A 25,432-nucleotide genomic window follows, 5' to 3' on the forward strand; every position below is an offset into this window, starting at 1 on the left:
ATGAATTCACTTCTGCTTATTATCTTATTCCCTAATATAGTAAAGTTAAAGTTATATATCATTATTATGTTCTGTTTGTTGATAAGTGTTTAATCAAATCTGCAAGTGTGTCCATTTCCTTACATTGCTTCTGTAGGTAAATCATGAAAGGTCCCCAGTCTCTTTAAAAGTCTCTATTGTCCTTATCTTTAAGTCTTTCAGTCAGCTTCGCCATTTCAGCATATTCCATCAATTTTTCTTGCCATTGTTCTTTCGTTGGCATTTCATTGCTTTTCCACCTTTGAGCTAGTAAAATTCTAGCTGCTGTTGTAGCATACATAAATACTTTCTTGTCTTTTGGCAAATCTTGACCTAAAATGCCTAATAAGAAAGCTTCTGGTCTTTCAACAAAGGTTATCTTAAACATTCTTTTAATTTCATTATAAATCATATCCCAAAAGTTTCCTTCCTTTTCTTTACATTTCCAACATTTATTGGAGCTTGTTCTATACATTTTGGCCATTTTTGCAGGTGTAATGCACTCATTGCCATGATCCTATACTTTGTTGAAGGGAAACTCCCCACCGGAGTACTGTAACTTCTGTCACAGAGCTTCAGTATGCTGATGACAACGTAGTGTGCGCACACTCAGAGGATGACCTCCAAACCATCCTATCTTTGCAGAAGCTTACGAAAAGCTTGGCCTATCACTCAACATCCAAAAAAGGCAAATCTAAAAAAATGTAGTATAAACACTGACAACTGGGAAACACTGGCCTGTGAGTGCTCCAGTTGGAGAACAGCCTTTACCAAAGGTGTCATGGGCTTTGAAGACTCGAACTCAGGACGCAAGGGAGAAACGTGCTAAAAGGAAGGCACACTTAGCAAACCCTCACCGTGATCAACTCCTGCCAGAAACCAATGTCCCTACTGTGGAAGGACGTGTGGATCCAGAATTGGCCTCCACAGTCATGGACTCATTGTTAAAATCGTGTTTATGAAAGACAATCTTACTCGGCTACGAGTGATCACCAAAGAAGACCATCGGTACATCATTTTCATATAATTCTCTTAACAATATACAATATACACAGTACACTGATTTCCAGACTGAATTGGTGTTATATAAAGCCGATGTTGCCCTTACAGTAACAGATCCAGAATACTAGGTTCTCCTAGTGGTATTAAGCACTGATAACACATAACTCCTGCCTCTGCTGCCTTGAAAGGTGGTGGCAACAAACATTTACGGGGGGGGGGATTTATTTGCAGCCTCTTTCCCCATCCAGGGTATAACAGCTTTGCTTCTCTCCCTTTCAGCTTTCACTGGTGTCTGAATGTAGTTTTAAGTGCAACAAGCAAGTTTTCCTGCTTCACAAGGCAGAGGTTCAGTAGGAAGGTTGGAAGGGGTGTTCTGCAGACAGAAAAGGGGTGTCAAGAAGTCAGGCTTTCGCGTTCCTCACCTAAGCGGATGGCTAGGTCAAAAAAATATTGGGATGCAGACGACTGTAACACCAAGAACTGTAGTGATTCACAGTCCATTTGGAATAGAAACATAATGTAATGTACACCATAACTCAATGAAGACAACGCACTTGCGTTTATGCAACAGTTTTTGTGTAAGTTTATTGATCATTGTAATGTACAAGCTTTGCACGAATTCACATTCTAAAAACGGAGATCCAGATCATGGCTGTTTTTGCTTCTAATCATATACCCCCATTAACTTTTGTTTTATAAAAATAGCTTGCATTTAATTAGATACAACTTATTTTTCCTGATCGCTGCATATCTGGACTATTCAGTCAATGAAGATTGTGTGCATATGTAGATCTAACCAGAAAATGAAACACTGATTCGTTTGCCCATTTTCAATGAAGACTGAACCAGAAAAACCCTCCAAAGAAAAAGCACCACTCGATGTGACCAAACCACTCCGTGCATCCAATATTTAGAGGACTATCTATTACTGTCCTCCTGCACACTTCTCAGCTACTCAATGGGGCTTAGAATGGTAGAATTGTAAAGTTGGAGGGGATCCTGAGAGGCATCTAGTCCAACCCCCCATGAGCACTTCCCTCTGGATCGTGCCAGCGGTGTACTTCCTATGTTCTGCAAGTTGGAAGGTGGGAATCACATTTAGTACTCTGATAAACAGGTATCCTTCACTGGGGCTCAGGGCACATTGGCAATGGTACCACCCGCCTGTTACTGCAATTGCCACAACCCACAGTGTGGCCTGGCATGGGCAGGGAGAAAGACAGAGTTGTGGGTTTACCATGTTTTGGGGAGACAACCCCCTTTTTGTGGAGAGCAGGCCGTGTTCCTGCTGTGCCTTTTTCAGGTGATTTTGGGACGGAGGGCAATTAAAACAGCCACAGCGCCTGCATACCCAGTTAGTTCAAAAGCGAAATTATAAGGAGAAAGAGTGGTGATGTCTGCTGCTCTAACTGCATTCCTGAGTACACCACAGGGCCAAATTAATCTCTCCTGCCAAATTAATATGGCGTCTAATGGACCTGACTAGTGTTCACTGTGTTTGACCTTGCGTGGCATGACTTCTGAGGCTCATCGGAACATTGCAAAGCTTGAGGCTTCTGCAAGGCAATCCAGTTGGCAGCCTCTCTTTCTGATTGCTTCTCCCCAAAAGGCCACCTCCCTATCATTTCCTTGACTGCCACCCTTCCAAGCACAGTGTCTGAACACAATGATGTCCAACAGGCCTCCAGGATTCCATCAGAGCTCAAATCTCCGCTCCACCTCGTTAGCGATCATTTTCGCAATGGCAAGGGAGGAGGTAGCAGCAGGTGAAGGGGCATTTCTGACATGGAGGATTCGGCTGCCGATGTCTCCAGTGCCTCCGTCAAACACAAAGTCGTCAATCAAGTTTCCGTCGTTGTCCAAGGCCTGAGCTCTGACACCTGCTGGGCCTCTGCAAAAAGAAAGGAGAAGCTGGGCATTCAAACAGGGCAAAGTGGACCTTGAATTGTATCTCTGATTATCACAGTTTATGCAACAGGAGACTTGGGACCCAGCCTGCTTGTCTAGGAACAAAATGCTTAAATTGCTGTTAGACCCTACAGATGCTCATACAGTGGTGCCTTGCAAGACGAAAAGAATCCGTTCCGCGATTCTCTTCGTCTAGCGGTTTTTTCTTCTTGCGAAGCAACCCTATTAGCGGATTAGCAGATTAGCGCTATTAGCGGTTTAGCGGCTATTAAAGGCTTAGCAGCTTAGCTGCTAAAAGGCTATTAGCGGCTTAGCGGCTTAGAAAAAGGGGGGGAAAGCGGGAAAAAAATCGCAAGACTAGCAAGACATTTCGTCTTGCGAAGCAAGCCCATAGGGAAATTCGTCTTGCGAAGCAACTCAAAAACGGAAAACCCTTTCGTCTAGCGGGTTTTCTGTCTTACGAGGCATTCGTCTTGCGGGGCACCACTGTATGCTGTTTTAAGTGGAAACTGTGTATCTCGGGCGCTTTTTAAAATTTATTAGATTTATATACCATCCTTTATCCAACATCACTGTCGGAGGTGGTATGCCTCTGCTGGGAGTCGCAGGTCAGGAGAGCCCTGCCGTCGCTTTCAGGCTTCCCAGAAGAGGGATCTGTTGGGCCACTGTGAGAACCACGTGCAGGACTTGCAGCCGGGCTCTTCTCATCTTCCGTGATGTCTAAATCCCCGAAAGGATTACCTGAGTATATCATCGATGGTAACTTCTGGTATAAATTTCTGCAGCAGCTTCACCTGAGCACTAAGGAAACACGCTCTGTACATTTCTCCCATTCCATAAGAGAAGTTCCTCAACACCAGCTTCCATAGGCCACTGGGGAGGGAAAGCAACATTTATTGCAAGTAGCTTCCATTCATAGATAGATAGATAGATATGTACATACACATGCATGCACACACACACACACACACACACACACACACACACGTGTAAAGGAAAAATGTAAGCAGAGCAGTCAAAAATGAAAGAAATGCAAAAAAAGTCCCTCATGCAGTTACCATTCACAAAGCAGGGTGGATAAAAATCCATGATTTTTTAAAAAAAATAAATCAGATTTTTAAAAATTCAAATCAGATTTTTTTTATTTAAATTGGATTTTTAAAATAAAATGCTTTTGGATTAAAAATCTTTCTAAAGATTTTTAAATTTTCTATTTAAGTTACGTTATAGTCCAAAGGTTATTCATCAGGAAATAAGGATTTGTTTTAAGTTTTTCATGTGTGCTAAAACTCAGTCTAAGGGGCTTTTTTTAGTTAAAAAAATAGTTTAACCACATCAGTTAACTTTAAAAAACCTGTTCAACTTTGAAGGTGCTACCAAACTCTCATTTTTATAACAGCTATGGTAGTCCCTCACTAACACTGTATGTTGCAGGTGTGCTTAATGCTTTTTAAAAAAGTGACAAGATTAAATAGTCCTTTTGCTCCTTAGCTCCGAGATGCAGCCAAAGTCAAGGGCTCAGGGGCTGGCTGACTTAAGAGTCCGAATAAAGCCCTGCACAGGACACAAGATGCCGACAATGGATTTCCTCCCCCTGTGCAATGCCGGTTCCTGCTCCAGGTCGATCATGTTTGGTCAAAACTCTCCACTATGACCTGTCCATCTTGGGTGGCCCTGCACGGCATAGCACATAGCTTCTCTGAGTTATTCAAGCCCCTTTGCCACGGCAAGGCAGTGATCATAAAGTAGGCTGATCACTGAATAATTGATGCTTTTGAATTCTGGTGCTGGAGGAGACTCTTGAGAGTCCCATGGACTGCAAGAAGATCAGACCTATCCATTCTTAAGGAAATCAGCCCTGAGTGCTCACTGGAAGGACAGATCCTGAAGCTGAGGCTCCAAGACTTTGGCCACCTCATGAGAAGAGAAGACTCCCTGGAAAAGACCCTGATGTTGGGAAAGGTGGAGGGCACAAGGAGAAGGGGACGGCAGAGGACGAGATGTTGGGATAGTGTTCTCGAAGCTACAAACATGAGTTTGACCAAACTGCGGGAGGCAGTGGAAGACAGAAGTGCCTGGCGTGCTCTGGTCCAGGGGGTAATGAAGAGTCGGACACAACTAAATGACTAAACAACAACAAAGGAGCTGGTGCAGAGCATGAAACTGGCTGACTTAAGAGGAAACAGCAACAATACAGGAAAAAATATATATATTATAGAAACTGTACCCACCCCCTAGTGTTCCCTGTAGCACCAGAAACACACACGCTCAACCCATAACACCCTGGAGAACAACCTATGCAAGGAGCAGGTCTCCATCGCCCATAGTAAGCAGTGTGATGCTTCCTGGGATCACTATAGCTCATACTACAGACTGTAGAAAAGTGGGACAGGGCAGAGGTAATGAGATTCTCGCTCTTCACCTGCAGAGGAATGGAAAGAGGACACTACCTGTAAGCCGCCGCGTCTACAAAGTCTTGGAAACTGAAGTCATAAAATCTGTAGCCCTCTCGCTTGAAGGCAAGCACGGCGTTAGGCCCGAGCCAAACACTGCCATCCATCCTCGGGGTGAAATGGATTCCCAGGAAGGGGAAACGGGGATCAGGCACCTAAAGCGTGAGAAACCCACTCGGGAGTCAAAACGCATTTGAAAGAACCACACTCTGCATCACACAAGAATGGCCCAAGGAGCATCTCTCTGAATGGCGCAAACCAAAGAAAACATTGAAAAGAAGGGAGCAGGCTTGTCTCACACACCCACAAACCCTCTTTGAAATGAAAGCTGGGGATCTGGCAAGTATAGTTCATCAGGTGGAGCTCCCCCCCCCCATGTGTCTCAGTGCCAATCTTTAGGCTAGGCACATCACATGATAAATACGAGCAACAACACTTAATAATAATAATTTATTATTTATACCCCGCCCATCTGGCTGGGTTTCCCCAACCACTCTGGGCGGCTTCCAACTGAATATTAAAAACAGTACAGCATCAAACATTAAAAACTTCCCTAAAGAGGGCTGCCTTCAGATGACTTAAAAGTAAAGTAAAGTAAAATAAGTTGTTTATTGCTTTGACATCTGCTGGGAGGGCGTTCCACAGGGCAGGCGCCACTACCGAGAAGGCCCTCTGCCTGGTTCCCTGTAACCTTACTTCTCGCAATGAGGGAACCGCCAGAAGGCCCTCGGCGCTGGATCTGTGTCCGGGCTGAACGATGGGGGTGGAGACGCTCCTTCAGGTATACTTGTAGTCACACACACCTTCTTTTCTGCCCTCCCGAGAAAGATTTGTTTATGTGTGGACCTAAATACATCTCCGAGGATTGTGTCTATCGAGATACAATCTCTTCCTTAGCTAAATGTATGGATATATAAAAATCAGCATCCCAGGGGCATGTGGAGAGAGATGCTTTTAAGTCAGAATAGAGGAAAGGGAAATTGGCAGCAGTAACTTGGAATATTCTGGGAAATTGCTTAGAGCAGCCGACATTTCCCAAATATACCCTCTCTAAAGCAGACTGGTTCAAGATTAGGTAATTTCAATATCTATATAACTTTCCCACCGGCATTGTACGTGTCTTTGACCACCAAAGCCACAGGACTCATCTTCCGGGTGGTCGAGAAGGATTCTCAGAAGAGGACAATCCCAAGGTTCATTAGAGGAAAGCCAAAATAGTTCAAATAGGCTAAAGTTTGCAGAGTGGATCTGCCCTGAAACTAGAAGGCCTCTCACACCATGTGTACAGCTTAGTAAATATTAAATATTGTATTAAATAAATAACACCAGTACTCAAAGCATCCAGAAGCACCAGGGGCTTTCTCAAGCTCTCCGTAAATTGACGTACCGGATAAATATTTCCTTTTACCAAATAGCACTTCTCTGGCTTCAGCACCAAGTAATCTCCCCGGAATGGAACAATGCGAGGCTCCGGGCTGCAGCCACTGATCTGAGAGATGCGGTCCGAATAAAGCCCTGCACAGGACACAAGATGCCGACAATGGATTTCCTCCCCCTGCGCAAAAGAAGATGTCGAGGCTCAGCAAAACTACAGCTCCATCTAACATCGTCACAAAACCAGCTGACCCGCTAGGCTGTCTGTTTATCCTTCCATTTCCACACCTTCTAGCCTGCTGCTCCCCATGCTTGAAGGTATCTGCTCTAGTGTGACAGGTGAAGAGGCCTGATCTCATGGAACTTTGAAGTGTCAGGCATAGCCCTATTGGCTTTAGCCCAAACGTAGCAGAGTTTTCCTGCACAGCGAGGAAGCTAGTTGCGGCGGTAATGACTAGTCAGCTAGACTCAGAATAACTATTTACAGGATTTATTAAAAAGGAAAAATAAAACCAGCAGAGTTTCTGCATACAAATAAAAGCAAAATAAATCCTTTCTTTCTCTCTCTCTCAAAACCATACACAGCACTTCTACTCCAACTCCTAACACACCTCACATCACACTGTGCTAGCAATCCCTAGATAACAGAGTTGAGTGCTGGTCGTTAACCAATCAGAGTAAGTAGTTTCTAGGTCAAGCAGACCTGGGCTTTCTGCCAAGAGTAAATTGACACTGCCTTGAGTTAATTGTGTGAAGCCAGAATCTGCAAGTTTCCCATGAGAATCAATTAACAGAAACTGAACACCCCCTCACAGATTCTGCTGGACAATTAACATCAAATACACCTATGTAGGAGATTATTTTTCCAGCAAACCTAAACCCTTGCACATTTGCTTGTTCTTTATCTTTGCCAATGGTTTAGTTAATACATCTGCTACATTTTCTTCACTTGAAACATAAGTACATGTGATTATATTGTCTTGTACACAGCAACGTACATTTTGGTATTTTACAGAGATATGTTTGGAACGTGATTTGAAACCCTCTGTTTTACTTAAGGTTATACAAGCTTGATTATCAATGTAAACTTGTACTGGTTCTCCACAATTTACATTTAAATCTGCTAACAAATGCTTGAAATAAATCACCTCGTTGCACAATTCACTCAATGCGGCGTACTCTGATTCCGTTCATGACACACTTACAACGTCTTGCTTGCGTGACCGCCAGCTGATTAAAGCTCCACCGACCATTATGACTAGTCCTGTGACAGATTTTCTATCTGGCAAATTTCCCCAGTCACTATCACAGTAGCAACTCAACATTTCATCCTCTGAAGAATTTAATTGTAACATATAGCCAATTGTCTGTTTGAGGTACCTCAGAACTTGTTTTACCCATTTCCAGGCATTTAGTGTGGGTTTTGAGACCAATCTACTAAATATGCCTACTGCGTAGCTAATATCAGGTCTGGACCACTGTGCTAGATACAATAAACTTCCAATTACAGAGTGATATACATCAGGATGTTCAAATTCAGGACTCTCATCTATATGAAGTGTTTTTATGAAACCTGGATCCATAGGCACCACTGCCCCTTTGCAATCCTGCATCCTGTATGTAGTCAGTAGTTGTTTAACTTTGTTCTGCTGACTAATTAGGCAGCTGCCATCTTGGGCCCAGCACACTTCCAACCCTAGATATGTCCTAACCGGGCCTAAGTCTTTCACTTTGAACTTACTAGACAATTGCTTGGCAAACCTTTTAGTTTGTTTATCTGTTTTGCAGGCATACAATACATCATCTACATAAATCAGACAAAACTCTTGATCACTGCCTGTACCACGTACATAAACACAATTGTCAGCTGTATTCTGCTTGAAACCAAATGACACTAAGGCCTCATGGAAACATTTGTTCCAAAATCTTGCAGCCTGTTTGAGACCATATAGAGCTTTGTTTAATTTTAACACTCTATTGGAACCTGTCTCATAACCAGGCGGTTCGGCTAGATACAGGTCTTCTGATATTGATGCATGTAAATATGCAGTCTGAATGTCAAAATGGTTTAACAGGAGTTTTCTCTTTGCTCCAAGCGTTAAAATCAGCCTTACACTGTCCCCCTTTGCAGTAGGGGAAAAAGTCTCGTCATAATCTTTTCCAGGCCTCTGAGAGTATCCTTGAGCCACTAAACGAGCTTTGTATTTGTACTCTCCTGTCACCAGAGGTTTAAGTTTGTACACCCACCTGCAGCCTACAATCTTTGCCCCCTCAGGCACTGCTACTGGTGTAAAAACCTTGTGCTCATTCAGAGAGGACATCTCTTCCTCCATTGCCTGTTTCCAGAGCTCTGCCTCCTCTTTTGGTAACTAACACCTCCTGAAAACTCTTGGGTTCTGCACTTACACTAAACACATTTGCAGTATCTGGAGAAAAACGCATCGGAGGCACTCCTTTGTTTTGTCTTTTAGATCTTCTGGGAGAAAATTTTTCTTCTGACCCACTTTCCTCCTCAGAACTACGACCTCTCTTTTGTTGCTTAGCAACTGGTCTTTGGCTAACTCCACTTTCTTGAGAGCTCTTATCTGAACTTTCCTCCCCCTCAGACTCTGATTCTCTATGTTTACCTTCAGAGTCATGAAGCTCCTGGGAAGGTTCAAACCAAACCTCAGTATTGGCATGTAGTCTCTCCCAGCCACTATGTTCACAAAAACTGGCATTCCTGGAGATCACAATGCCATTTGTCCCTTCAGCAAAGCGGAAACCTTTTCCCAGCTCCTGGTAACCCACAAACACTAACTGTTTGGTCTTAGGATCTCCCTTCTTCCTCATTTGTTTTGGAATTAATACCCAGGCTTTTGATCCAAACACATGCAAATGCTCAATTTTGGGTTTTTTCTGAAACAATTTAAAGTACGGGGTTGTACCTATTGTTTGATCTTGACCAGGAGTGGTCTGACAGGCCAAAGAGCACCTGGCAGGCTCTTCAGGACCACGGAGAGCTCCTGGAGGAGGCTGGTGTGGCTTGCTGATAGCTAAGCCAGCAGGAATTAAAGGTGCAGAATCCCAGCCTGGAACCCCCCAGTTGGTCCTCAATGGGTGACCTGCCAGTGTCTTTTCTGTTTCTTCGTAGGGGAGCAAGGGGTCTTAGGCAGCTGCTGCGCAGGCAGAACTGCAGATTCAGGTTCCACATGAGAGGCGCTTGAGGTCCTTCAAGGGCAGAGTCATAGAATCACAGAATTGTAGATTTGGAAGGGACCCCAATGGTCATCCAGTCCAGCCCCTGCTATGCAGGGATCTCAATTCCCTGACCGATGACCATACAACCTCCACTTAAAAACCTCCAATGAAGGAGAGTCCACCACCTTCCAAGTGAGTCAGGCACCATCCTCTCTTAAGACTAGACCTTGAGCAGGGAAAGGACTATGAAGCCCTCGAGGCAAGAGCTGCCTGACTCACATTAATATCCATCTCAAACTGTTTTTGTGGTGACGACAGCAATCGTGGTTGAAGTTTTTGTATGCCTGACATGCGACAAATGCCAAAACACAAAGAAAATATTCTGCACTTGAGAAGTAAAATATAATCTGAAAGCTTGGACTTACCTTTGAGCTTCTAACAACAATTGGATATTTCATCCCTGTAAATAAGATGAAAACTATAAATGGCACACATAAAACAAGTACATATACGGTAAGCAGAACATCTGAACCACAAGGACAAAACAGAAGAACTTGTCAGGCAGACTCAAGGCCCTAATTACTTAGGGCAGCCCAGGCTAAAAACAAAGCTGTACCCAACAGAATGGAACAGGAGTTTTCACCAACCTTCTAATTCCAGGGTCAGGACACTTGTCCCTCTAGCCCAGTATTATCTGCTGTGATGGGCAATAGATCTCAAGCAGAGAGGAGTGGGGCAAGAGAGACTTGGGATTGAACCTGAAACCTTCTGAATACAAGAGAGGTTCTCTGCTACTGAGCTAGAGTTTCTACCCTTAAAGAGAGACAAGCTGCTCTTTCAGAAGTGACCCATAAGCAAGAGGTCTTTAGCTCGCCTCTTTCACCCTCTCCCTGCCTCCGCACAGCCTCCACTGCTCTTCAGACTCAGAAGGTGACAAATAGGCACGATTTCTATGTACCCACAATACAAAATAGTCAGATCACATTTCGCACTGGGTTCTGAACGGGCCAAAAAAAGAGAATGTGCCATCATCTCATTTTAGCGAAAAGTTTCAGAGAACGGCTTCAGTTCCAAGGTACCAGTTGTGTTTTAAAATAATTTCAGAATACCTACTATAAACTAACGATTTCCTATTTAATTGCAAGGAAGGAAAGTTTACTGAATTGCTCTCTCTCAGCTACGGCTTCTTTGAATTTAGGCTATGGGCTAGTTCTGGAATTTTGCATCTCCCCGGATGGTCTCTAAAGCAATTCCTGCGTCCACCTGAAAACTTTCCACGTTGCTCCCCTAGATCATCCCATGAACCGCAGGAACTCCTGAGAGGCTGTGAGCTCCAGGACTGCATATCACCACAAAACCTCACGGAGGAAGACTACCAAAGTGGGAAGGAAGGACAAAGAAGTCAGAAGGAAAGCTCCTTACCATCTTCACTTCCAGCAGGACTTTCTTTGGCCACCTCAATGCCCTTGACCTCAAAGTCCGTCAAAACAGTCCCTCCGGCTGCCTGGAAATCCTTAGCGTAGGCAAAGGCCACCTGCCTGTAGTTCACAATGCCTGTGTACGGCGAGTCCAGCGCCATCAAACCCTGAAAAGGCATTCAAAGGGATTTAGGGCCACAGAGAGTTTTCAAGAAGGAGGAAGACAGAAAGGCCCCGTATCGGGCCTGCTCAGAAACTGCCAGTCCAGACAGGCTCCTAAGCAGCACTCTCGAGCAGGAAACACAAAGGACCTCCAATTCCCAGTCAGCTGCTGGGGGTTGCAAGCAGGAGAGAGTTTGTGGGCTCCCCACAGACATCTGCTCGGCCGCTGCGGGAGGCCCCCTTTGGTTTGGTCCAGCAGGGCTTATATACCATATTTTTCACTCTATAGGACACACCAGACGATATGACGCACCTAGTTTGGGGGGGAGGAAACAAGAAAAAAAAATTCTGAATCCCAGAAGCCAGAACAGCAAGAGGGATCTGGCTTCTGGGATAGCCGCTGGGATAGCTGGGATAGCTTTGCGCAAAGCCTCCGCAGGGCACGGGGAGCCTTCATCCCCGTGCCCTGGGGAGGCTTCGGGGACATCCTTTGTAGCCTCCGCAGGGCAGCAGGATGAGGGCACCCCGCTGCCCTGGGGAGGCTTTGCGCAGCTAACCCCCAAGCTAGAATAGCGAGGTGGAGCGCTGCGCAGTGGTCCATCTCGCTGTTCTGGCTTCTGGGACAGCCTGTGAAGCCTCCGCAGGGCAGCGGGGTGCCTTCAACCCACTGCCCTGAGGAGGCTATGCACAGCCATCCCCAAGCTAGAACAGCTCTCCCAGCTTTCAGCAAAAGGAACCCAAAGCCTTTGGAGCGCAACGCGGGGTCCCGCTGCACTCCACAGGCTTCAGGCGGCTATCCCTGAAGCCTGGAGAGCAAGAGGGGTCTGTGCGCACCGACCCCTCTCGCTCTCCAGGCTTCAGCGAAAGCAAAAGGCTAGAGAACTGCTGCCAGTGCAGACAGAGCTGATCTAAACAGCGGGTGGGCCACCTTTTCTGGCTGAAGGGCCTGATCTTCATCTCCTGCACCCGGGGCAGGCGAAAGTTGGCAGGTGTGTGGGGCTGCCCATCTGCCAATCCTCTGGTGTCGCAGTGACATCACTTGACTTTGAAGAACCTAATTGTCGGGACCTCAAAGCAAACTACAGGGCTTTCAAAGAGCCCTCTGTACATTTGTAAACCTCCTCACGGGAGGATGTTAACAAGAGCTTTCTGCGCTTCTCCTTCAAACCACAGAAGTGAAGGAGCTCGCTCCTGAAAGCTGCTTCACAGGGCACTTTTGCATAGCGTTTTAACCCTCACTAAATGAATGAGCAGAGATTAAATCCTGCTGCCTGGGAACAGAATCATGCAACAAATGCAGAATTAAATCCTGTCCTCATGCCCATCAGCTAAGGTCACTACCATGGGTGAAGCTTGGGGGATAATAGCCTGATAGGCTATTAATGGTCTGCTGGCCAGAGACTTCCACCTCTTATCTAGATGGATCAATGATGTGACTCATCAGAAGACAGGTTCTTATGCTCCTTTAATGGAGGGTTACAAACTTAATTCATTCCGGAGGTCCGTTCTTAACCCAAAACTGTTCTTAACCTGAGATGCGCTTTTGCTAATGGGGCCTCCTGCTGACGCCACGCTGCCAGCACACAATTTCCGTTCTCATCCTGGGGCAAAGTTCGCAACCCGAGGTACTACTTCCGGGTTAGCGGAGTTTGTAAACCGAAGCATTTGTAAGCCGAGGTACCACTGCAATTCAGATGGGGAGGTGAGCAGCTTCACTGGGCTTCCCTAGATCCCAACCCCCTCTGAAAGGTTTCTAGAATGGAAAAGAAGCATCACATCGAAGGAGGTCGCGTACCCGGCAGTAGGGCTCCTTTGCTTGTATTTCTTTGGAAGAGATGAGTTTCAGTCCGCGGACCTCGTTCTGCAGGCCCCTCTCATACAGCGCTTTGAGTCTCGGAACTTCTTCCTGTTCAGCTGCAACGATCAGCTGCAGAAGAAATAAAGGAAGTTACAATGCAGAACGTGGGCCAGCCACAGAGTAAAAATGCAACGAAAGAGCAAAGGTAACGACAACCGTGCTGTGTGGGATGGAGCAGGAGGAACGTCATGTTGCCATATTAATTAAATACAAGTTTAATGGGATGGAAATTAATCCTCTTTTCAAAAACTTGGCATAGGTCAGGCTTGTCCAACTTCCAAGAGACTGCAATCTACTCCCACTATATAAAAAAAGCTTTTTTGGGGAAATCAAAGTTGCTATGCTTTTGGGGGTGTGTGCAAGGGGTCCCATGATCTACCACAGGCACCTCGTGATCTACCAATCTACCAGCTGGTGTGTTTTCCCCGATATATCCAAAAGATCAAGGACTCAGCTACATTAGTAAAAATAAAACATTATAAATGCGTTATAACACTGTGACACCAGATGGTGCTGTAGGGCCAAAATTGGAACTCTATGAAATTTCCCAGTGTGAGCATTACAATGGGTTTTTCCAGAGCATTTTCAGAGTGGGTTTTTTTTAATAGCTATATCTCATCTGGGGTCCAGTTCATGATTAGGGCTTCACCCTAATTAAGACCAGGAAACTCAGTTACAGTGGTACCTCTAGATGCGAACAGGATCTGTTCCGGAGCCCCATTTGCATCTAGAAGCAAACGTAACCAGCGACGGCACGTCTGTGCACGCGCGTGTTGCTTTTCGCTGCTTCTGCGCATGCGCGTAACGTCATTTTGACCGTCTGCGCATGCGCAAGCGGAGTTGCTGCGGAGTGCAACTCGAACACGCTCATCCCGAAGCATATTCTTTTGTTTTTTATATAATAATTTTTATTTAATTTCCATCCAATTATACATTTTGTCCGAATTACAACAAATTATTACAAATTATTTCTGTTTTGAACTTCCTTCAGCGTCTCTGATAGTCATTCGTTTTTGTGACTTTAATACGCATTCCTTTTTTTCATATTGCCATTATTCCCCCTTGCTCCCCTTGTTTTATAATAAACAATACTTATTTGTATTTTACAAAGCCTCTTGAAGTCCCACTAACGTTGTGTTTAAACCACATATATTTTTCAGATAGTCCACCAATTTTTCCCAGTCTTTGATGAACTTTTGGTCTTTAGCATATCTGATTTTCCCAGTTAATTTATCCAATTCCGCATAGTCTATCAATTTCAGTCTCCATTCTTCTATTGTCGGTATCTCCTCTTGTTTCCACTTTTGGGCCAACAGGATTCTGGCTGCCGTTACAGCATATTGGAAAAGTTTAAAGTCCTTTCTTCTTATGTCCTTTCCTACCATCCCTAAAAGAAAAGCTTCTGGTTTTTTCACAAAAGTATATCTTAACATTTTTTTCATCTCATTATATATCATTTCCCAGAAACTTCTAACTTTTTTGCATTCCCACCACTGGTGAAAGAATGTCCCTTCTTTGTCTTTACATTTCCAACATTTGTTATCAATCTTATACATCTTTGCTAATTTTACAGGAGTCATGTACCATCTATAAAACATTTTCATTATATTCTCTTTAAGCAACGTACATGCTGTAAATTTTATATTCTCATTCCACAATTTTTCCCATTCTTCAAATTGAATATTATATCCAAAATCCTTTGCCCATTGTATCATGACTGATTTGACCTCTTCATCCTTAGTATGCCATTCCAGCAATATCTTATACATTTTTGACAGAATTTTATATTCATTGTTTATTATGTCTCTCTGGAAGCACATTCAACCCGAAGCACATTCAACCCGAGGTATGACTGTAATTCATTGCCGATGTACCAATAATAATAATAATAATAATAATAATAATAATAATAAATTGTTTATACCCCGCCCTCCCCAGCCAGAGCCGGGCTCAGGGCGGCTAACACCAGTAAAATTACATAATGGGGGGGGGGAGGGGAGAAAAAAACAATTTAAAATATAGGTTAAAATACAATTTAAAATGCAGCCTCATTTTAATAGTAGCCCATAGATCAAAACCATAAGGGGAGGGAAACATAAGGGTCAGACTGAGTCCAAACCAAAGGCCAGGTGGAACAGCTCTGTCTGCATGGCCTTAAGAGACTGTTCTTAGGGCAGTCAGAAAATTCAAATGTATGAAGCAAAGGTGTAAGGACTCTTTTGATGTACAGTGCTCTACAAGGTTATTAAGAGTTGCTGGAACAGAAAAGCAAAAAGTGCTGCACCTACCATACCTTGCCGCATTGTTTATACGGGATTCCCTTTTGGTCACAGTACTCATAGCAGAGGGCAGCCCCCTCCACACACAGCTTCGCTTTTAGAGATCCCGGTTTGTAGTAGATCCCACTGTGAATAACACCGCTGTTGTGCCCACTCTGATGGAAGGCTAGTCGGAGAGATGGGTTACAAATAAGAAGAGATGTTGAAATACATGCTGCATGGACCATTATTCTTTTTAACTATCAGGTGAAATACATATTTAAACCACCAGGTGATTTTTCAGACTTCAAGCAATGAGAAGGAACTATAAATGCGGTGTAAACTGACCAGAAATGTCTGTGTGGAGAGGGTAACAACATTCAGATTTTTGGGCATTGAATTACAAGAGGATCTGTCCTGGAGTGTCAACACAAGGGGGCTTGTGAAGAAGGCGCAGCAGAAACTGTACTTTTTGAGAATTCTAAGGAAAAACCATCTTCCGCAGAAACTGCTGCTTGCCTTCTATCACTGTGCCATTGAGAGCGTGCTCACTTATGGCTTATGTGTGTGGTACGGAAGCTGTACTACCCAGGACAGGATGGGGTTGTGCAGAGTTGTTAAGGCAGCAGAGAGCATTGTTGGCTGCCCACTTTCCACCTTAGAGCAGATTTATGCCACAAGGTGCCATAGGAAGGCACTGGACATAGTAAAAGATCCATCGCATCCTGGTCACTGTCTCTTCGAGCTCCTGCCATCGGGACGGAGATACAGGGCGATGAAGACAAGAACGAGCCGTCTTAAGAACAGCTTCTTCTCCAGAGTGATCTCGGCCCTGAATGGGAAGCCTGGACTTTGAAAGTCATCTAATCTAGCTTGCTGTACTATACTGTATTGTTTTAATTAGTGTTTTTATGGAGCAGTCAAGTAATTTCGTTGTCCCCGAGAGGGGGCAATGACAATAAAGATATTATTATTATTATTATTATTATTATTATTATTATTAGGAAAAGTTTGCAATGATGGATTAGCTCGTCCCCCATCCACTGCCACCGCCCCTCCAAATTGCCCTCCCCCCCTTTGCAATTAGGTTTGGGAAAAAAGCTCTTACTGGTGACAATAAAGTCTTCTTCCAAGCCTAATTTTGGTGGAAGAAGGAGCTGGGCAGAGAGCACCCCTTTGCAGGTGCATGTCCAGCCGTGGGCACTGCACTGGGAAACCATGCATCAGGCCTATTAAGATAAATGGGAAGTTGTGCAAAATTGGCCCCTTACAAGAAAAGTTCCCAGTGGATTGCGCCTAACTGGACGGTGTCTTTTAGTAAGCCATTTAAACAACCACCACCAAATCTGGAAGATGGGGCAGGCGGAAGTTAAAAATGCATGAGGGAAACTAATATGGGAGGCGATGAGCTCTTTTATCAGATTCAGATATCATACCCAACTCCTTCTCCTTTTCCAGCACTCCAAAAGTGAGGGATGGATGTCGCAGGCTGAGCTCCCTGGCCGATGCCAGCCCCACAATCCCAGCGCCGACAACAGCCACATCAAAAGTGCTATTAAAAACGGGTTTGAGAAGAATGAAAATCACACGCTCCACACTAGCAAATGAACTTATTTCGGTCAAAAGCTATCAGACAATTTCCAAGAGGGGTCTGTTTTGTTTTTGCTTTTTTTGCATTTACGTAAAGGATTTTTTTTACGTCAGGGACGTGGGTGGCACTGTGGGTTAAACCACAGAGCCTAGGACTTGCCGATCAGAAGGTAGGCGGTTCGAATCCCCGCGACGGGGTGAGCTCCCATTGCTCTGTCCCTGCTCCTGCCAACCTAGCAGTTCAAAAGCATGTCAAAGTGCAAGTAGATAAATAGGTACCACTCTGGCGGGAAGGTAAACGCTGTTTCCGTCCGCTGCTCTGGTTCGCCAGAAGCGGCTTAGTCCTACTGGCCACATGACCCAGAAGCTGTACACCGGCTCCCTTGGCCAGTAAAGCGAGATGAGCGCTGCAACCCCAGAGTCGGCCACGACTGGACCTAATGGTCAGGGGTCCCTTTACCTTTAAAAGATTTTTTAAGTAAAAAAATGAAAGTTATAATGAATGTGGGCTGAGCTGTTCACTCTCCCATTACGTCACAGCCCATGCCAAAATCCCCGCCCTTTAAAAAAAGATGGGAGAGTGACATTATACGCATTTACACCATTAATGATTGCTCTTCTGTTCCCCTAAAAAGTCGTTGACTGTCTTTGGGCTGAGAAGACAGAAGAGCAGCAGGGAAAAGGCAGAATGGCGATGACTGAACGGCATCGTGTGGATGCCCCAGAACAAATGAGGGAACCAAGCATTGCAATTCCACACAAAACACAAGTGTGGAAGTTCCTGTGGTCTCCTCTTACTTGCAGCTGCTTTCCAGCTTGTCTTTCACATCACCTGTTGTCCTGTCCGACTCTTTAAACTAGATATTTCAATTAGTTATATGTACATCCTGTGTCTCATTTTATCATCACAACCTTCTCTACGATGGCTATGGTCTACCTCCACAACCAGGTGAGGAGCACACTGTTGCACTGGGGTCTTACTTTTGGGCTTCCCAGAAGTATCTGTTTGGCCACCGTAAGAGCAGGAGGCTGGGTTAGATCCAGCAGGCACTTCTTCTTTTTTTCTAGGCAAAACATTCATTTTTATTACTGAAATTTTGCCCAGCAATGACAATTTTAAATTTTCCCATCTTGACGTATCTTTTTAAACTTTGAACTTTATCCCACGTTTTGACATAAATATTTTGAAACAATGTACAGTTCATGTTTGTCATAGTAATACCCAAGTGTTTAACAATATTTAACAGATACAGATTCAAGAAAGGGTTGTCAGCTTACATCGCAATCCTATATTAAGTTTATATTGAGCTTATCTGGTGCACAGAGGGCATTTCAGTTAATGTGAATGAGCCGCGAATATGTAAGTTGTTAGGTGAACAAACTGGGCAGGACAATGTTCTGGGATTTAAAATTATGCCTTCTATTTAAAAAAGACACTTCTTATGTCATGGAACTTTGAAGTGTCAGGCATAGCCCTATTGGCTTTAGCCCAAACGTAGCAGAGTTTTCCTGCACAGCGAAGAAGCTAGTTGCGGCAGTAATGACTAGTCAGCTAGACTCAGAATAACTATTTACAGGATTTATTAAAAGAAAAAATAAAACCAGCAGAGTTTCTGCATACAAATCAAAGCAAAATAAATCCTCTCTTTCTCTCTCTCAAAACCATACACAGCACTTCTACTCCTAACAACACCTCACTTCAAACTGAGCTAGCAAACCCTTGATAACAGAGTTGAGTGCTGGTCGTTAACCAATCAGAGTAAGCAGTTTCTAGGTCAAGCAGACCTGGGCTTTCTGCCAAGAGTAAATTGACACCACCTTGAGTTAATTGTGTGAAGCTAGAATCTGCAAGTTTCCCACGAGAACCAATTAACAGAAACTGAAACAGAAACTGAACACCCCCTCACAGATTCTGCTGAACAATTAACACCAAATACACCTATGTAGGAGATTATTTTTCCAGCAAACCTAAACCCTTGCACATTCGCTTGTTCTTTATCTTTGCCAATGGCTTAGTTAACACATCTGCTACATTTTCTTCACTTGATACATAAGTACAGGTGATTACATTGTCTTGTACACAGCAACGTACATTTTGGTATTTTACAGAGATATGTTTGGAACGCGATTTGAAAACCCTCTGTTTTACTTAAGGTTATACAAGCTTGATTATCAATGTAAACTTGTACTGGTTCTCCACAATTTACATTTAAATCTGCTAACAAATGCTTGAAATAAATCACCTCGTTGCACAATTCACTCAATGCGGCGTACTCTGATTCCGTTGAAGACACACTTACAACGTCTTGCTTGCGTGACCGCCAGCTGATTAAAGCTCCACCGACCATTATGACTAGTCCTGTGACAGATTTTCTATCCGGCAAATTTCCCCAGTCACTATCACAGTAGCAACTCAACATTTCATCCTCTGAAGAATTTAATTGTAACATATAGCCAATTGTCTGTTTGAGATACCTCAGAACTTGTTTTACCCCTTTCCAGGCATTTAGTGTGGGTTTTGAGACCAATCTACTTAATATGCCTACTGCATAGCTAATATCAGGTCTGGACCACTGTGCTAGATACAATAAACTTCCAATTACAGAGTGATATACATCAGGATGTTCAAATTCAGGACTCTCATCTACATGAAGTGTTTTTATGAAACCTGGATCCATAGGCACCACTGCCCCTTTGCAATCCTGCATCCTGTATGTAGTCAGTAGTTGTTTAACTTTGTTCTGCTGACTAATTAGGCAGCTGCCATCTTGGGCCCAGCACACTTCCAACCCTAGATATGTCCTAACCGGGCCTAAGTCTTTCACTTTAAACTTACTGGACAATTGCTTGGCAAACCTCTTAGTTTGTTTATCTGTTTTGCAGGCATACAAAACATCATCTACATAAATCAGACAAAACTCTTGATCACTGCCTGTACCACGTACATAAACACAATTGTCAGCTGTACTCTGCTTGAAACCAAATGACACTAAGGCCTCATGGAAACATTTGTTCCAAGATCTTGCAGCCTGTTTGAGACCATATAGAGCTTTGTTTAATTTTAACACTCTATTGGAACCTGTCTCATAACCAGGCGGTTCGGCTAGATACAGATCTTCTGATATTGATGCATGTAAATATGCAGTCTGGATATCAAAATGGTTTAACAGGAGTTTTCTCTTTGCTCCAAGCGTTAAAATCAGCCTTACACTGTCCCCCTTAGCAGTAGGGGAAAAAGTCTCATCATAATCTTTTCCAGGCCTCTGAGAGTATCCTTGAGCCACTAAACGAGCTTTGTATTTGTACTCTCCTGTCACCAGAGGTTTAAGTTTGTACACCCACCTGCAGCCTACAATCTTTGCCCCCTCAGGCGCTGCTACTGGTGTAAAGACCTTGTGCTCATTCAGAGAGGACATCTCTTCCTCCATTGCCTGTTTCCAGCGCTCTGCCTCCTCTTTTGGTAACTTTAACACCTCCTGAAAACTCTTGGGTTCTGCAATTACACTAAACACATTTGCAGTATCTGGAGAAAAACGCACTGGAGGCACTCCTTTGTTTTGTCTTTTAGATCTTCTGGGAGAAAATTTTTCTTCTGACCCACTTTCCTCTTCAGAACTGTGACCTCTCTTTTGTTGCTTAGCCACTGGTCTTTGGCTAACTCCACTTTCTTGAGAGCTCTTATCTGAACTTCCCTCCCCCTCAGACTCTGATTCTCTGTGTTTACCTTCAGAGTCATGAAGCTCCTGGGAAGGTTCAAACCAAACCTCAGTATTGGCATGTAGTCTCTCCCAGCCACTATGTTCACAAAAACTGGCATTCCTGGAGATCACAATGCCATTTGTCCCTTCAGCAAAACGGAAACCTTTTCCCAGCTCCTGGTAACCCACAAACACTAACTGTTTGGTCTTAGGATCTCCCTTCTTCCTCATTTGTTTCGGAATTAATACCCAGGCTTTTGATCCAAACACATGCAAATGGTCAATTTTGGGTTTCTTCTGAAACAATTTAAAGTACGGGGTTGTACCTATTGTTTGATGAAAGAGCCTGTTTTGGAGATAACACGCGGTGAGCATGCTCTCCCCCCAATAAGACATGGGTAAATCAGCATCATCAAGCATGGCAAACATCATATCTTGCAAAGATCTGTTTTTTCGCTCTGCAACGCCATTCTCCTCTGGGGAAAAAACATTCGTTTTTCTATGCCCAATGCCACGCTTCTGTAACCAATCTTTAAAGGCATTTGACATAAATTCGCCACCTCTGTCCGTCTGAATCCTTTTGAGTTTAATGGACAGAAATCTTTCCACAGATGCCACCCAGCCTTTAAACTTAGTGAACACGTCACCCTTATTTTTCATGGGAAAAACCCAGGAGTAACGCGTGGCGTCATCCACAATTGTTAGTGAAAAGCGCGATCCACCCCTGCTTACAGCAAATGGACCAATTACGTCCATGTGAACCAGCTGTAGCGGTGACTCACTAACTCTGTCACTTCTGGGGTAAGAGACTCTGTGGGTTTTAACCTTTTTACAAACGTTACAATCAAGGTACTTGTTACAACTCTTTAAATTACCCCCATCAGCCAATTCAGACATTTTTAGTACACTTTTCCAGCAAGCATGCCCCATTTTCCTATGCAATAAGTGCACACAGTTGTCATGTATAGCTTTGTTATTCACTGCAGGCTGAGATTTACTGACTACTGCTGCAACTTGAGATCCTGCTTTAAGCCAAAACAAGCCTCCCTCTGACTTAGCAGTGCCTAAAATCTCACCAGCCTTCTTAATAATGCAACTGTCTCCTTCAAAATGCACTTTAAACCCAGCTTTTAGCAAACAATCTACAGACATCAGATTGCTCCTTAATGAAGGCACACAAAGTACATTTTGCAGGCATTCACGAAGACAAGGAACAAAAACTGCACCCCCCAAAATCACTTCGGAAGTACTTCCGTCTGCTAGAGCCACCTGGCTGCGCTGTGCTGAGTTCTTGGAAACAAACAATTCATCTGTATTTACGATGTGGCGAGATGCTCCCGAATCGACCACCCAGACCGCTTGTTTCTCATCAGCAATCTTGACCTCGCCGGTCACCAGCTGAGCTGACTGTTTTCGTTTGAAGAATTTCCTTTTACGCTGCTGCTGCTGCTGATCTCGTCTCTGCTCCTGCACCGGCAACTGAGACTTGACCAACTCCGGACATTGTCGTTTTAGATGCGCTGAAGACCCACATCGGAAACAACGCCTAACAGCAAACGCTGACTCCTCACCGGTACGCTGCTTTTGCTCCACCTCTGGCACGGCCTGAGAACTCCTTCCAAACCGCCCACCTGTAGAAGCCTCTGCAGCCAACGACCTTTCTTGCCTCTTCTGCCATTCTTCAATCAAACGCCCAGTAACGTAACTGACTGATAAATCATGCTCCTGTATGCCTTCTAGAGACAAAACTAAATTATCCCAGCTTTCCGGGAGAGAACTCAAAATAATAGCCACCTTCTCCTGCTGGTCTAACGCACAGTTTCTTTCCTGTAGCGCAGCAAACTTTAACTGTAAACTGTGTAGGTGTTCCTGCATTGTAACCCCAGGCTGTAACATTGCCTTGTACAATGCCTTGCGAATGAACAGCTTGGAAACCGCTGTCTCACGCACATGGAGTTCTTTAAGTGCTTGCCACACACCTCTAGCTGTCTTGATTCCCCTCACATACGGCAACTGGGAATCTTCCAGCCCCAAGACAATTGTGGCCCTTGCTCTTTGGTCTTTATCGAGGTCTTCATCATCAGGCTTCGCAGGAAACGTACTCACCACTTGCCAGAGACGATCCCTCTGCAGCACTGCCTGCATGCGTTCCGACCACAGCAAGTAATTGGAGTCATTCAGACGCTCAAAAGCCATCTGAACTGGTTGTGAGGCCATCTTGAGAGCGATATCCCTGGAACCCGGAACCAGCTACTCACGACCACCGAGAGAGAAAACAGGAACCACAGCACCCAGCACTCACACGCTGCAGCTGTTGTCCTTGTGTCCACTGCGTCACCAGCTCACCACGGTCAGGAACCAGCCAGAGTCCATCTGCTGCACCAACAGGAACAACAACTTCTGGAACTACTGGAACCAACGCCGTTGATGCTGACACCACCGCAACTCAGGCTGGCAGCACAATACCCATAACCTCATGGAACTTTGAAGTGTCAGGCATAGCCCTATTGGCTTTAGCCCAAACGTAGCAGAGTTTTCCTGCACAGCGAAGAAGCTAGTTGCGGCAGTAATGACTAGTCAGCTAGACTCAGAATAACTATTTACAGGATTTATTAAAAGAAAAAATAAAACCAGCAGAGTTTCTGCATACAAATCAAAGCAAAATAAATCCTCTCTTTCTCTCTCTCAAAACCATACACAGCACTTCTACTCCTAACAACACCTCACTTCAAACTGAGCTAGCAAACCCTTGATAACAGAGTTGAGTGCTGGTCGTTAACCAATCAGAGTAAGCAGTTTCTAGGTCAAGCAGACCTGGGCTTTCTGCCAAGAGTAAATTGACACCACCTTGAGTTAATTGTGTGAAGCTAGAATCTGCAAGTTTCCCACGAGAACCAATTAACAGAAACTGAAACAGAAACTGAACATTATGTTCTCAGTTGAAACAAGTGCTCTACCACTAAGCTGTGTCTCCAGGTTTTAATGGGGGGGGGGGGACTAATAATTCAATTTTCTGCCTGTAGTGACTACAGTACAGTGGTACCTTGGTCTAAGACCAGTCCTGTTAACAAACGATTCGGGCAACGCACTCCACAAAACAGAAGTAGGTGTTCCGGCTAGTGAATTTTGCCCCGGAAGATGAACAGAAGCAGACCAGTGGAAGGGCACCGGCGGCGGGAGGCCTCATTGGGGAAAGCGCGCCTCGGTTTAAGAACACTTTGAGTTAAGAACGGACTTCCAGAACTAATTAAGTTTGTAGACCGATATACCACTGTAGTCCAGTCTAGCCACAGTTTCATTACTACACATCTTCCTGTTCCAAAATGGTGCTAAAAACCCCAAACCGCCAGGCAGAGGGCCTTTTTGGTGGTGGCGCCCTGTGGAATGCCCTCCCATCAGATGTCAAGGAAAGAAACAACTATCTGACTTTTAGAAGATATCTGAAGGCAGCCCTGTTTAGGGAAGTTTTTAATATTTGATGTTTTATCGTGTTTTAATATTCTGTTGGGAGCCATCCAGAGTGGCTGGGGAAACCCAGCTAGATTATTATTTTATCCAAGTACAGTCATACCTTGGGATAAATGTGCTTCAAGTTAAGTATTTTCAGGTTGCACTCCGTGGTGCCCGGAAGTAACGGAGCGCGTTATTTCCGGGTTTCGCCACTCGCGCATGTGCAGATGCTCAAAATGAGAAAATTGGCGGAAATGGCAAATTGTGATCCGTGCATGCGCAGACACGGGTTGCATTCACTTCAGGATGCAAACGGGGCTCCAGAACGGATCCCGTTCGCATCCCGAGGTACCACTGTAATTGATATAGCAATATTGATATAGCAAACCAGTGATCTTTGAGGGAGCAGGCTAGCAGGCATCATAGGAGCCGACACAACACCAAACACGGTTGCTGTATGTAGGTTTTATTTCATTTGTTTTTTATCTTATATTTTGGAAATATACCTTCAGTTGTTTTTTTCCTTTAAATTTTTTGTGGGCCCCCAAGAGAGTGGGGCCCTAAGCTATAGCTTGCTTCGCTTATATGTAAATCCTTATGCCCTCCCAGCCAAGCCCGCTTCAAATATATATGACAATGTAGGTTTTATTTTATTTGCTTTTTCTCTTATATTTTGGAAATGGACATCCAGTTTTTTGGTCCCTTTAATGGGGGCAAGAGAGTGAGGCCATAAGCCAGGCTCCAGCTGTTTCGGGACTACAACTCCCATGATCCCTCGCTAACAGGACCGGCGCGTGGGATGCTGGGAATTGTAGTCCCCAAACCCCTGGCGGGCCTAGGTCCGCCCCTCAGCCAGAGCCTGCTTCACTTCCACCTCAATTCCCCCGAAGCTGCGCCGGTTCTCCTGCCCTCCCGGCCTCCCGCCCCGCTCACCTCCCGGGGGTCCCTCCGAGGTGCCTGGCGGGGAGAAGGCGGGCCGGCGCCGGGGGGAGCCGCAGCCAGCGCGCCCGCCCGCCCCGCCACACGCAGGCCCGGCCGCACACCGGGGCCATGGCGCTCCGAA

At 44.7% G+C, this 25,432-nt stretch overlaps 1 protein-coding gene across 2 annotated transcripts; it reads right to left on the reverse strand.

Moving 5' to 3' along the window:
- Positions 1-1,574: 1,574 nt before the first annotated feature.
- On the reverse strand, positions 1,575-25,432 carry L2HGDH (L-2-hydroxyglutarate dehydrogenase). Of its 2 annotated transcripts, XM_077934398.1 has the most exons (10): positions 25,303-25,432; positions 17,068-17,183; positions 15,667-15,818; positions 13,311-13,442; positions 11,358-11,520; positions 10,361-10,395; positions 6,769-6,936; positions 5,379-5,536; positions 3,670-3,801; positions 1,575-2,911 (listed from the first exon to the last, which is right to left on the reverse strand). In XM_077934398.1, the coding sequence occupies exons 1-10, from the start codon at positions 25,419-25,421 to the stop codon at positions 2,716-2,718; spliced, it is 1,371 nt and encodes a 456-aa protein (XP_077790524.1). In that variant the 5' UTR covers positions 25,422-25,432; the 3' UTR covers positions 1,575-2,715. The 2 variants fall into 2 exon arrangements, with proteins under 2 accessions (XP_077790524.1, XP_077790558.1); XM_077934432.1 differs by lacking the exons at positions 17,068-17,183; positions 25,303-25,432 and having other exon boundaries at positions 15,662-15,807.

This window comes from Podarcis muralis, chromosome 1 (genome assembly GCF_964188315.1).
Source record: "Podarcis muralis chromosome 1, rPodMur119.hap1.1, whole genome shotgun sequence".
In the NCBI taxonomy this organism is placed as follows: Eukaryota; Metazoa; Chordata; class Lepidosauria; order Squamata; family Lacertidae; genus Podarcis; species Podarcis muralis.

Coding starts and splice junctions, on each gene's coding strand:
- L2HGDH (XM_077934398.1), bottom strand. CDS start 25,421: ATGGCCCCGGTGTGCGGCCGGGCCTGCGTGTGGCGGGGCGGGCGGGCG. Junction 6,937..10,360: donor TTGTTGTTAGAAGCTCAAAG/GTAAGTCCAAGC, acceptor TCTTTTGCGCAG/GGGGAGGAAATCCATTGTCG. Junction 3,802..5,378: donor GTAGACGCGGCGGCTTACAG/GTAGTGTCCTCT, acceptor TTCCCTCCCCAG/TGGCCTATGGAAGCTGGTGT.